Source organism: Tripterygium wilfordii, chromosome 21 (genome assembly GCF_013401445.1).
Source record: "Tripterygium wilfordii isolate XIE 37 chromosome 21, ASM1340144v1, whole genome shotgun sequence".
In the NCBI taxonomy this organism is placed as follows: Eukaryota; Viridiplantae; Streptophyta; class Magnoliopsida; order Celastrales; family Celastraceae; genus Tripterygium; species Tripterygium wilfordii.
Genome location: NC_052252.1, coordinates 7,070,288 through 7,082,922, shown reverse-complemented (window position 1 = coordinate 7,082,922; position 12,635 = coordinate 7,070,288). Strand labels below are relative to the sequence as shown.

General features: G+C 36.5%; 2 protein-coding genes across 4 annotated transcripts; both read left to right on the top strand.

Annotated features, from left to right (window-relative positions):
• Positions 1–3,030: 3,030 nt before the first annotated feature.
• LOC119988467 (mitochondrial arginine transporter BAC1-like) lies at positions 3,031–6,041 on the top strand. 3 transcript variants are annotated; one of them, XM_038833517.1, is made up of 8 exons: positions 3,031–3,342; positions 3,926–4,015; positions 4,236–4,337; positions 4,512–4,616; positions 4,705–4,803; positions 4,868–5,056; positions 5,158–5,256; positions 5,379–6,041. In XM_038833517.1, exons 1-8 carry the CDS (start codon positions 3,250–3,252, stop codon positions 5,391–5,393), a joined length of 792 nt encoding a protein of 263 aa, XP_038689445.1. In that variant the 5' UTR covers positions 3,031–3,249; the 3' UTR covers positions 5,394–6,041. The 3 variants fall into 3 exon arrangements, with proteins under 3 accessions (XP_038689445.1, XP_038689443.1, XP_038689444.1); XM_038833515.1 differs by having other exon boundaries at positions 5,371–6,041; XM_038833516.1 differs by having other exon boundaries at positions 3,885–4,015; positions 5,371–6,041.
• Positions 6,042–10,794: 4,753 nt separating this feature from the next.
• Positions 10,795–12,616, top strand: LOC119989844 (dof zinc finger protein DOF1.4-like). Its single transcript, XM_038835585.1, has 2 exons — positions 10,795–10,905; positions 11,069–12,616. Exons 1-2 carry the CDS (start codon positions 10,836–10,838, stop codon positions 12,010–12,012), a joined length of 1,014 nt encoding a protein of 337 aa, XP_038691513.1. The 5' UTR covers positions 10,795–10,835; the 3' UTR covers positions 12,013–12,616.
• The last annotated feature ends 19 nt before the right edge of the window (positions 12,617–12,635 follow it).

Below are 12,635 nucleotides of genomic sequence, written 5' to 3'. Positions count from 1 at the left end.
GTTCAAACATTTAATAATTTCATTACGTTGTAAGTTAGTTGAGTTCATATGGCACGATTATTTAAATATTCCGTATTCTTGACATTTGATAGTTTCACAACGTTGTAAGTCAATTGAGGTTTTTTAGCACAGGTTCGTTATTGATCGTTATTTAAATATTTGGTATTCTCAAAAATTTGATATGTAACAACCTTAAATTAGTTGCGTTTTCTTTAACACAAGTTACTTGAATATTCGGTACTCGTGCTTATTTAAATATTTGGTATGCTCGACATTCGGTAATTTCATAAGGTTGCAAGTTAGTTGACTTCATTTGGTGCGTTTATTTAAATATTCAATATTATCTAAATCTGGTAGGTAAATAATAAATGAGTTACTTAGTTTATCTAGAGCCAATTAAATTTGTTTTTTACAATTATTTAATATTTGATATTCTTGATAATTTGGTAATTTTATAACACATAAGTGTGTGTTTGGATTGAAGGATTTGAGAGGAAATGAAGAGAAAGAAAAAAGAATTTCCTTCCAATTCCCTTGTTTGGATAGTTTATAAAAAAATTTAGGGAGGGATTTGAGGGGATTTGGGAAGAATATTTCGTTAAATTTTTGTCAAATTATTCCTCTCCAAAATGGAGTCATTTGGAGGGAATGGATGACTAATTAAGTTATTTATAAGTTAAAAACCTATTTTACCCTTGTACATAATACTTAAACATAAAATATAAGGATAAATTAGTAAATTAAATCACTTTTCTCTCCTTTCTTTTTTATCTATCCAAACATGATAGAGGGAAATGTATATTCTCCAATCCATGCTCTGCCCTTCTCTTCCTTCCCTTTCACTTCTATTCCCTTCCTTCAAATCCTTCAATCCAAACATACTCTAAAGGTGCATCATGTCAATAGATATATAACTAAATAATGGTTACATCATTAGAAACATATATTGATATATATCTCAACTTTAGGGTTTTTGGAGATAGCTAGTTATTCACTATTTAACTATAAGTTGGTGTTAAACCAAAAGCTTTTGAGAACTCGGACATGGTTGTATTGGAAGGAGTTGTTTGTCTGATAATGCATTAAAGTAGCTCTATCATTTTTAATTATTTTTTTTTATTTTGAAAATGAACGATTGCCCCCAATTTCGCTAATGAGATTTCTTTGAATATCCAAAGAAGGCCAGCCGAGCCTAGCAACCCATTGAGCTGCAGACAAAGGCCCACAAACATAGATAATTGCAATTTGTGTAGCCCACACGATGCCGTTCAAAGAAACTCAATCAAGCCTAGCGGCCTTTTAGCTGAACACGAAGGGCCGACAAAAGCAAATGATTGCAATTTGTAGCCCACAAGACCCCTTTCCAACGAAGCCCAGCCCAGCAGCCCTTCAACCCATCAAGTGTAGAAAAGGGGCCCACAAACTCAGATGATTGCCATTTGCGGCCCACATGACACCGTCTCAATGAATCCCCAGCCAATCGAGCTGCAGAGGAGGGGCCCACAAATGCACATGATTGCAATTCGCAGCCCACCCGACGTCATTTTTTAGATATGTCTCTTCATTGTAAGGTCTGAAGCTCTGAGTTGCAGCAAGAATCAGTTGATCTTATCCCTCTCTGTAAGTCCTCCTTGACTCATTGTACAAAGTAACAAAACCTTGACCACAAAATCAATCTTGTACTCATGAGTGCTCTAGACATCGTCAATTTTGCTCAGAATTTCACTGTCCATCAGAATTTCACTGTCATGGTCAGAGTAACGTCATTTCAAAGGCGAGATCATACCTCACACAGACTTACCTAAGGAGAATCACTCAAAGCCGAGGCTCAATCTCACATGTATTTGTCAATGAGGTATCATCCCAAGACAAGACAAGGTTCAACCAAACATAGACTCGCCAATGAAACATCATCCTAAGACAAGAGACTTACATCACATAAGATTGCCAAAGAGATGCATAAGAAAAGCATACCAACCTCGCATAGATTTGTTACCAAAGAGACATCCTTCCCAAATGATGTCAAACCTTGCATGAATTTATTGGGGAGGTATAAGAAAAGTCAAGTCAGAACCTCGCATGAGACTATAGAGACACCAATCTGAATCACGGTCTAACCTCACGGAGATATGATGTGCAAAAGAGGCAATCAGTCTTACCTTGCATAAGAGGGCTATTTCAAGCTGATGTCATAACTCGCATGACATGGTTGAGCAGAGAGACACACCCTGAGAGGTGAAGCCAAAGAACAAAAAAAACACCATGTAAATAAAAAATCAAAGAGGGCGAGGAAAGCTCAACGAAGGACGAAGCATCCAAAAAAAGATCCGACCAAGGCATCCGCCCTTGGTTGAACGGAAGTGTTCGACCAAGGGTTGTCCAACCAACGTTGGTTAGACGGACCACATCCCCAAAAAAAAGAAAAAAAAAGTATAAAAATAGAAAAATGGGAGAAGAGGATACCTTTTTCTGTAACAGGTTTTATGACAATGGGGGAGCTTGTGAAAAGGAGATCAATTTAGACGGAGAACATAGATCCCATGTTAAACATAGTTTCAATTGTCAAGGGAAAGGGACAACTCAAGTCCAAATCCTTGTCCAACTAGAAGATCTAAGACCCTCCTCTTTTAAGAAAGGAAAAGGTAGGGGAAATATTAGGGACATTTGTGCATAAACAAAATGACACATGTCAGGAAAACAACATGACACTTGACATTGGGAAGAGAAATATACTGTAACTTCTATGAAGCGCATCATAAGAGTTAAGAGAAGATAACTCTCAGCTCTCAAGGTATATCCCACTACCCTTTCCTTTTGTTAATTCAAGATTCACGGAGACTTGTCACTCAGCCGTTTCAGTAGCTGACGTGTAGATCGTCCAAAAAATTGCATCCACAACTATAATACATATAATTAATACCATTACGTGCAGTGCGAAATGCCTGCTCACAACTAATTTAAAATATAATTTAATTGCCCAAAAAAATAATTGAATTAAATACCAAATTTAGCATCGAGACTTCCCACTTTGACACCCCACTCGCACCACAAACATTTGCAATAAGCAGTGGGTGTGGGCGGTCGTCTATCGTCTCCTCTTCGAACACTCTCGCCGTCCGCGGATCCAACCAAAATTGGATTACTCGAGAGAGAGTGTTTGGTTACAAGGACACAATAGTAATGCTTATTTTGTTGGTTAGAGACAGATTGAAATAGAGAGACACAGGAGTTAAACAGAGGAAGAGGAAAATGGGGGAGATTTCCGGTTACCGGGAGTATTTGGCAGGTTTGATCGCTGGCGTTGCCACCGTCGCTATTGGTCATCCCTTTGACACCGTCAAGGTATCATTTACATTTGTAATCAGGAACTCTATTTTTCAATAAAGTTTCGGATTTTGCAAATTTAACAGTTGAATTATTCTTTAATTTTACTGCATTTGCGAAGAATTAATGGAAGGAACTTGATTGATTTGTTGACCGGAGCTCGATTTATTTATTTTACATCTTTAGTTTTATCAACTGAATAATGAAGCAAAACTTGGAAAAGTTGAAGCTTTATCCTCCGTTGGTTGAAGCTTTAAGCTCTAGCTTGATATTTCCTACGTGACAATGCTTCATAATATTGAAATGGGCCTTCTCTTGGTGCTATGATCCTCAACGTATCTACTTCTGTTGATATCTGATTCGATAAAGCTTATAGTGTGAGGGTATAGTTTACTGTCTCAATAAAGTGGCATCAATAATCAACTCTTCTGTTTGTCTTATATCTGTTCGTGTATGATGCAATGTTTCTGATTAAATCGTGCTTGCCATTATTGTGCTATTTGGGGCTTGACTTCTGCTGCTTTCAGCTTTACTTCTGCTAGTATTCTTGTGCATACCAGGTGTTCGACGAAAGGTGTTAACCATTTGCTCAATGTATCAGGTGAAGCTGCAAAAACATAATACTGAAGCTCATGGGATTAAGTATAGGAACGGATTGCATTGCACGGCTAGGATACTAAAGACAGAAGGGGTATGGTTCTCATAATGTTTCCTTTGGGCAATCGGGCTTCATAATGGTTGAAATTTTCATTCTGATTAAAAAAACTGGTTTAGGTGGATTCAAGCATTAAGGCTTTTATCATTTTCTTTCACCTTCTCTTTGGGGCCTGTATTCAGAATCATACACTTTTTTTTTTTTTTTTGTATTTTTACTTTCTGAGGAGAACTGAGAGATTGCTGTCTTTCAACAGATTAAAGGACTTTATACAGGGGCAACATCATCTTTTATTGGGGTGGCTTTTGAGAGTTCACTTCTTTTTGGCATTTATTCACAGACAAAACAATCTCTACAGGTTTGTATATAAGTATATTGGAGTAGCTGTTTGTTTGTGTTATTTACAATGCCAGGAGAAGCATAAGCAGACCAGTTTCTTTCAATGATTTTGTGGCTATTCAATGAAAAATATCTCAAGTCTATTGGATACTAGTTGTAATTTGTAAGCAGTTTTCTTCTCTTGTTTGAAAAGGGAGAGTTACAAAGTGATAAGCCACTGCCCAAAGTCATAATTCCATCGGCAGCTTTTAGTGGAGCTATAATTAGTTTCGTCTTATGTCCATCTGAGCTGGTTAAGGTGAGTGGTTTGGGAAGCTGATGTGTTGTAGTGTTGTTCTCCTTTTGGTACTTGTTATTTGTCATAGGATGACCTTGATGTTCTCCAGTGTAGGATGCAAGTTCAGGGAACTGACTCTGTGGTTCCAAAGTCCAGCAGATACAGTAGTCCTCTGGATTGTGCTCTTCAGACTGTGAAAAGTGAAGGGGTAAGAAAAAGTATGCTTACCTTAATGTTTCTTGTGGGTTTGGGACTGATGTGAAATCTTGCAGGTTACCGGAATTTTTCGTGGAGGACTTGCAACGTTTTTAAGAGAATCTGTTGGAAATGCAGTCTTCTTTAGTGTTTATGAGTATGTTCGTTATTACATGCATTCACAACTGAAAGCTGCTTCCTTTAACCACAGCAATTTGTTTGACATGGGTGTTGGTATTGTTAGTGGTGGCCTTGGTGGTGTAGCTGTAAGCATTTTCACTACCTTGTGTATAAGTGAACAAAAGTATTACTACATATACCACTCGTGTCCTTTTCTTAAGTTCGTTTTTGCACACTCATTTTCCAGTTCTGGTCTGCTGTTCTGCCTTTGGATGTGGCAAAAACCATTATTCAGACTTCACCAGATAGAAGCTCTTCTAGAAATCCGTTTCAAGTTCTGAACATGGTAAGATCTTCTGATGCCTTACATATCTCACACTTATCTCCACCCAGCACCGAGGATGGCCATATAAACCTCAATAATTACAAATAGAGAGGCTAATTATGCATCTTTTGGTAGATTTACAGGAGGACTGGACTTAAAGGATGCTATGCTGGTTTAGGTCCCACAATAGCGAGAGCATTTCCTGCTAATGCTGCTGCAATTGTCACCTGGGAGCTAGCAATGAAAATGTTGGGAATCAAGCACGATTAAAGATAATTCACTTATAATGTTTTTTCTTGACCTTTCAAGCAATCCGATGGCTAGGCCATGTATGTTTCCTGAATCACTGGATTCACACTAAGCAGTTTACTCTAATTTAAATTTCGGAGAGAAGAATTCTCTACACTTCTGCTAGACACACAAAAAAGGAGATAAGTGACAAGTTGGTGCGTATTTTCTGGTTGGCATACTAATTTACATGTCAACTTACAACGGAACACATAATTGGTTCCATGGTCTGGTTGAAGAGGTTGCTTAAGCAAGCACCATTTGAAGTATAGGAGTATGTGTCTCTGTTCTTGCAATAACCATCCAGGTCATGTGTATTGAACTTGTTTCATAGAAACAATTGAGCAGAAATTTGATTGATACTGCTTCTGATTTGTGAACGGACACAAAACTGTCATGCTGATGAGTCTTTGTAATTCTTCTGTGTCAAACTTGGCATATCCATATCTTAATGTTGATTGAATTTTACATTACAACCCTTCATGGTTTGCAATGGGAAGTTGTAGTTTCACTATTCACTAAAATGCTAACTCTTTGGTGATTTCTTGGTTCTGAACTTCTGTTCTTCATTTGCAGTTATGCAACATAACTGACTTAGAATGTTCCTTTTCCAGTCAAGTCTGCCACTGCCAGTGTATCCTGCAAGTTCGTTTATTCATCCTTTTTCTATTATCTGATTGCTTGCTTGCTTACTGGGAGAAAACTAGGCAAAAGCTCACACATTGCTTCCGATTGTCTGACACAATGTGTACACTACGGAGCTTATGACTTCCTAAAGCATACATGGGCTCCGTCAGTTTGGTAGAACGGTTGTATTGATACAGTTAATCTAATTCTTTTCCTAGGTAGAATAAGGTAGTTGTGATTCTAATACACGTGTTCATTGAAAAAGAAAACAAATCAATGGCAACTAGTTTCAAGTTGCTATTATAATTATCTTGCCATAGTCTTCCTCATCATTAAAACATGATTTGACATTATTTTATAGGAAAATTGTTGCCCCTATCCCTGTAAGGGATTATGTTGAGAGGGCTGAGAATGTTTTGCAGCATAAGTTGCCGTTGTACCTGTAAAATAACAACTCTATTACAATGTAACTAAGCATTAAAATCTCCAAAAATGAGACGTCTTTGGTGTTAATACAAACATACAGATGTACATTATTCTAAAATGGCCTATTAATGAATTAACAAAAGTAAAAAGCTTAAAAGCTCATTTTTTTTTTCTTCACATCTTTTCCGTTAGTATTGAAAATCAATCTAACTATTTTACCAAACGCACTCTAATAATCTTCTACTCAAACTGAGCCTTCTCCATGATTTTCAAATGAGCTTTTCCAACGTTGCTCGTTATGACCTGCAAAACGCCTTCGACAACTCCTCTAGTGTCATAAAATTTCAGCAATTCTTGAAACTTGTATATTAATTAATGTATTAGTATTCGCATCAAAGTCTCTTAACATATATTTTATTTTACCTTCTCAAACATCACTTTTTAACAACAACTGTATTATTATCTCTATAACATTGAAATATTATTTGTTTACATTGAAAAAATTTAAAATGGCGTGCTCACACTTTTTGGGGAGTGATGAGAGGAGAGTAGAGATAATAATTTCTAATATTATATTATATTTTATGTTTAGAGATTTTGAAATAGAATCTTCAGAAGTAGAGAATCACTCTTGCAAATATTTATTTTAACTACTTTTTACATATGCTAATGCAGTAGCATTTTTACAACAATCTGTCAATTTTTGTTATCTATTTTAGCTACATGCATCAGTTCACAAATACTTATGCAAGTGCTCTTATTTTAGACAAGATCAATAGCACTGAAAAACATGGGTATTCATTAATTAGAAAACTTTCTCAAACCGCAACTGATGTATAGAATCAACAGCACAGGACATGTTAACTTTTTTCCTATATATGCAAGCGGATAATAGGGGACGAGGAAACACACGAGATGCACATCGCTTCAAAGTAACTTGAGGAAGGTTCATGGACAGGATTTGGAGTTTGTCGCAATTGTGCCCAAGGTTTGATTTCAACCAATAGCATATTTGTTGGTGGCCACCTGCATGTGGGCTTCGGCATGCGTGTGTGGGTTTGCTAGTGGTCTTGGGTTTGCTAGTGGGTCTTTATGCACTGGGCCTCAGCCAATGACTTACCCTATTGGTTTGTGGGAAACTTCCGTGTGCACACTCATTTAACTGTTCGAATGATATGTTGGGTTAGATGGTTCTTTGGTTAAAAAGAAAGAAAGAAAGAAAGAAAGAGTGCACGGAGTGAGTTAAATATACAGAAGAGACTGGTGAATTAGGATTTGCTGATAAGTTATTGGTGAAATAGTATTTGTCCACTAATTAAGATAATTGGGATCTCATGAAATTAAGCCTACTATAGTCAAGCCCAATATTTTCACACAAAAACCAATGGGCCAGGACAAGTTGAGCCCAAATCCTGCCAGTGCTAGAAAGAAATCTGGTTAAACGACGTGGAGCAGCTTGGCCCACTGGTTTGAAGGGTACCCAAGACTTTCAGTCAACATGCTCTCTTTCTTGTGAACAATATTACAATATTGGACAACAGAAATGAAGGGGATTTGGGTAACGTAAGCAGATAAATTAAGACTAAAATAATTATGAAACCATTAATATTCTATAACTAATAAAAAAAATTCATAATTATAACACTTTATTAAAATAAGACGCATGCAATTCATTCATATGATCTCTCTCCACTCTTCTCTCTAACTTCCTATTATTAAATTCCTTATTAGTGGGAGAATCTCAATATCACTCCCCAACCCCATCATAAATTTGTCACGTAAGACTTCATTCCACCAATCTCTCTCTCTCTCTCTCTCTCTCTCTCTCTCTCTCTCTAGAAATTCCACAACATTCTGTGTAGGGTTGCCTAACAAATATTGAGAATTTAATTAGTACTGGCATATAAGATTATATGCAAGTACGTACAAGAGGTACATTACATATATGATGGAGAGAAAAAATAATGTAGAGTGAGATATTTGTTTGGAGATTAACGTAAGGGCCGGGCAGTAATGTGGTCGGCTCGGCCATTGATGGATACAGTTGGCTTTGGATTTGATGCTTTGGTCCCCCTCGATCGACACTAACTAGTCTCTCTATCTCTATCTCTCCATTCAGATTTCAGTGGATACAGATCTCAATCACTTTAACGTGCGTGTTGGGTTTCTTTCAAGTTTTGCCAAATTGGAATCTCTTTGTCCGCTGGTGACTGACTCGAGTGTGAGTGGGTTGGACCATCGCAACCCCATCATCAAAATTGTCTAGCTAGTACTACCACCCTCAGCTACATCTACCTACCCTCTCTCTCTCTCTCTCTCTCTCTCTCTCTCGCTCTATATATATATATATATATTTTTTTTTTCTCTTTCAAATCATTTAAAAGTCTAAAACTTGATATAAGCAAAAATATTGTATGATGTCATGTTTTGGATAAAAATTAGGTTAAAATAAAGCCGTAGCTAGTCCTATATATATATATGTAGCAAGTATGATAAATGTAGATGTCCATGCATGCATGCATGATTGTTGCACATATGTGTGTGTGTGAGTGAGAGAGAGAAGGAAATTTCATTAAGCAGCCATGTCTATATACGTTATGCACAAATCAAGGTATAAAAGAAGGAATTAATCAATAGAAGTAGAATTTACTGCAGCGTGTTTAAAACTTGTAATTTTGTGCCGTGATACAAGTCATTATGAGTTTGAACTTTTATTGTAAAATTTCATCATATATCAAACATTTTTTGGAGCATACTTTTGTTGTTTAGCTCGTATGAAAAAGATTTGTCAGCACGATTTTGGAACGATTTAATGAAGCAAAAAAATAACATAAAATATTGACAAAATGGATGTATAATAAATTAATTAGGTCACCATATATTGTGATTGTATGTGTGAGTGTAGCAGTGGGGTTGGGGTCTAAACCATGTCGCATAATTGAGTCTCTGTATAGAGATAAAATACTTAATTAATTCTTCATTGATAATTCGAGACTAAATTATAGTAAAAATTTCAAGTTTGACTTTCATACACTATTGTTAACATATAATAAAATTCCATATAAAATCATCATCATTGCTAATTAAGTAGAGATATTAGTGGTTATGAATTATGATAAAGAATAACGACAATATATAGATAACTGGATTATATAAAGATTTTTTGGTAGATCCTAATAAACCCTAATTAGCTAGGTTGATCTCTCACACTTGTGATCATATAAAATAGCACAACGTGGTCTAGTGAATATCAAAGTCATTAACATTACTGTCAAGAGAATGATGAAGGTGGTGTTCGGAAGGAGAAGATCCCTTGAAAGACTACAAAATCCATTTGTTCCCCCAAACTATGCCTTTTTTTTTTGCTTTTTTACTCTTATATTTTTTTGCTCAGCTGCTCCCATCACATGCTGTTCCATTCCATCTTCTGACAACATTAACGGTTTCTTTTATTGTTTTTATGTCTTTTTTAACTGCAAATCCAACAAGATCAACAACAAGAGGCTTCTTGCTATGTGCCTTTTTGAGTCCTAGATTTTAACTAAGACGCTATTCCCACATGGAGTCCTGTCCTCTCGTCCTCTTCCACTTTGAATTCAAATTCAATGATAATAATTTAGTTAATTAGCACTCATCACTACCTAAACATTCTCTATTAGAGGGATTATTCATATTCTAGTCAACTCGATCACCCTGAATGTTGGCTCGATCACCCTTAATGAAGAGTGAATAAAGACTTAAAAGATAACAATCTCTCAATTGAAGTGGTTATGACATATGCTCAAAAAAAATTTTGAGTCTCCATTCGCTTCCCTATCAAAAAAAAATTAAACAACTTAAAAGTTGAAGTAGTGGGATTGTGGATGTGACTGCATCGAGATTCTCTCTTAACTCTCTAATATATGATACTAAGGAGAATGTTTACATGCTGATGCCTAATGTATATGTATGTGGAAAAGTAACTTGTTACTTTCTCGAACCTCCCGAAGATTCATCTGTTAATGCTTTTACTTTATCTTCCTGTCCTCTTCTTGGATTTTGAATATTTGTCTCCCCTTTTTTTTTTTTCTCTCTCATTTTTTAAATCCAACCCCGTTAAAGTTACCTCACACATGACACACCCCGTCATGTGAAAATTTTGTCCATAAAAATTAAAAAATAAAAACTATAGTCGTAATTGATATTGACTCTCATGTAAACACCTGTTCTTTGTCTATACCTCTGTGTTCAAACGATTCTGTAGTGTGAGGAGCGCGCAAATGTTGAGCGACTGTGAGAAGATGGTGGTCATCTCTTCATCAACTACCAACGAATGGTCACAGGTCTCTCAATCTCTCTCTCTCTCTCTTAATTATTGGACTCAAAAACGTGTCCCCATTTTAATTTGTTGCTTTGCTTTTGGAATGAGAATATCTATATTGTGTTGTTATTTTTACCCTAAAACATTTGAACCTTGAACTTTTATCTTCTTTTTTTCTCTCTCTCTCTTTCTTTGATGAAAAGAATTTGATGGCATCATCAACAACAACAACAACAAGGCTTAATATGGAGAAACCAGGACAATATCAATCACAACAACAACATCAGCCGCAGCAGCCTCTGAGGTGTCCTCGCTGTGATTCATCAAACACAAAGTTTTGTTACTACAACAACTACAATTTGTCTCAGCCAAGACATTTTTGCAAGGCTTGTAAGAGGTACTGGACTAGAGGAGGAACACTAAGGAATGTTCCAGTGGGTGGTGGGTGCAGGAAGAACAAACGTGTCAAGAGACCAAATGGTGGAGTTGATTCTTCATCGGTTCTTCAAAACCCTAACCCTAGTCGGCCTAATCAGTCTCCATCGCCAATCGATGTTTCTTCGGGTATAAGTCATGTTAATTCTTTGTTTTATGGCTTACCCAGTAACCCATCGGAGATGAATTTTTCATTTCCAAGGTTTAGTAGTACTTCTGGGTATGATCTACTGCCTAATCAGTTGAATGGACATGGATTAGGGTTTTCCTCAAATGGGTTTAATCCTAGTAAGCAAATCCAAGATGGGTTAGCTTCAAATTCTCTTATTTCTAGTTATTCTTCCATGTTTGGGTCAGCCACCTCATTTTCCAACACTAGTAACACAACAGCAACTTCACCAAGTATTGCTTCTTTGTTTGCCTCAGCTGGTCTTTCCCAACAAAAGTTGATCAAAGAGAACCCTAATTTTCAAGGTTTGACACCCTTTGATCAATTTCAGATGGCAAGTACTACTAATGATCATATGAAAGGAGTGAAAATTGATGAGGGAGAAAACAGGATGGGTGATTGGGATACACAATGCCAGAATCAGATGGAGGAGATTGGTTTATCTGATCCTACAGTTTACTGGAATTCTACAAGTATTGATACTTGGCATGATCCAGCAAATATTGGTTCTTCTGCAACTTCTTTTATCTAGCCAAAAACCAAATCTCATATATGTCTCCCTCTTTCTTCTTTCTTCCTTGTTTTTCCTCTATTTCTTGAGTTGCTTAGGCTTTGTTTATGTAGCGGCGTTTATTAATGGGTTTATATAAGTTGAAGCAAATTAAGATGGCCGGGAGGGGAGATTTGGATCGGAGAGATCATGTCAGCTGCAAGAATGAAATAATCAGCCTTACAAGTTTTATGTCAAGAGGTTGATAATTACCCAAAATTGCGCTGAGAGGAACCTCGGATCCTCTTCATCTCATCATTACAATATTATCAAAGTTGAAGAGCTGCCACCAAGAGAAGGGATATTCGGTGCAACTTTCTTAGTTGTCTTTATTCGGTATGTATACATGCTTAACATTTCCTTATTGTCCTTCTTATGTATTTGTTATTAACGATAGATAGGACTAGAGTTTAATGGATTTCAATGGGATGAAACGATCGAGGAACTGATTTCTTTTTCTTTTTTTGTGGGGGTGGGTATATTGGTATAGGAGTTAAAGAGGGAGATTTGTTATTTCAATTGGGAATTGAAGGGTATATTAAGGTGTGATTTGTATTGGGTATATGTTGTTCACTTTGTTAAATTGCAATGAAATTAATTTATTA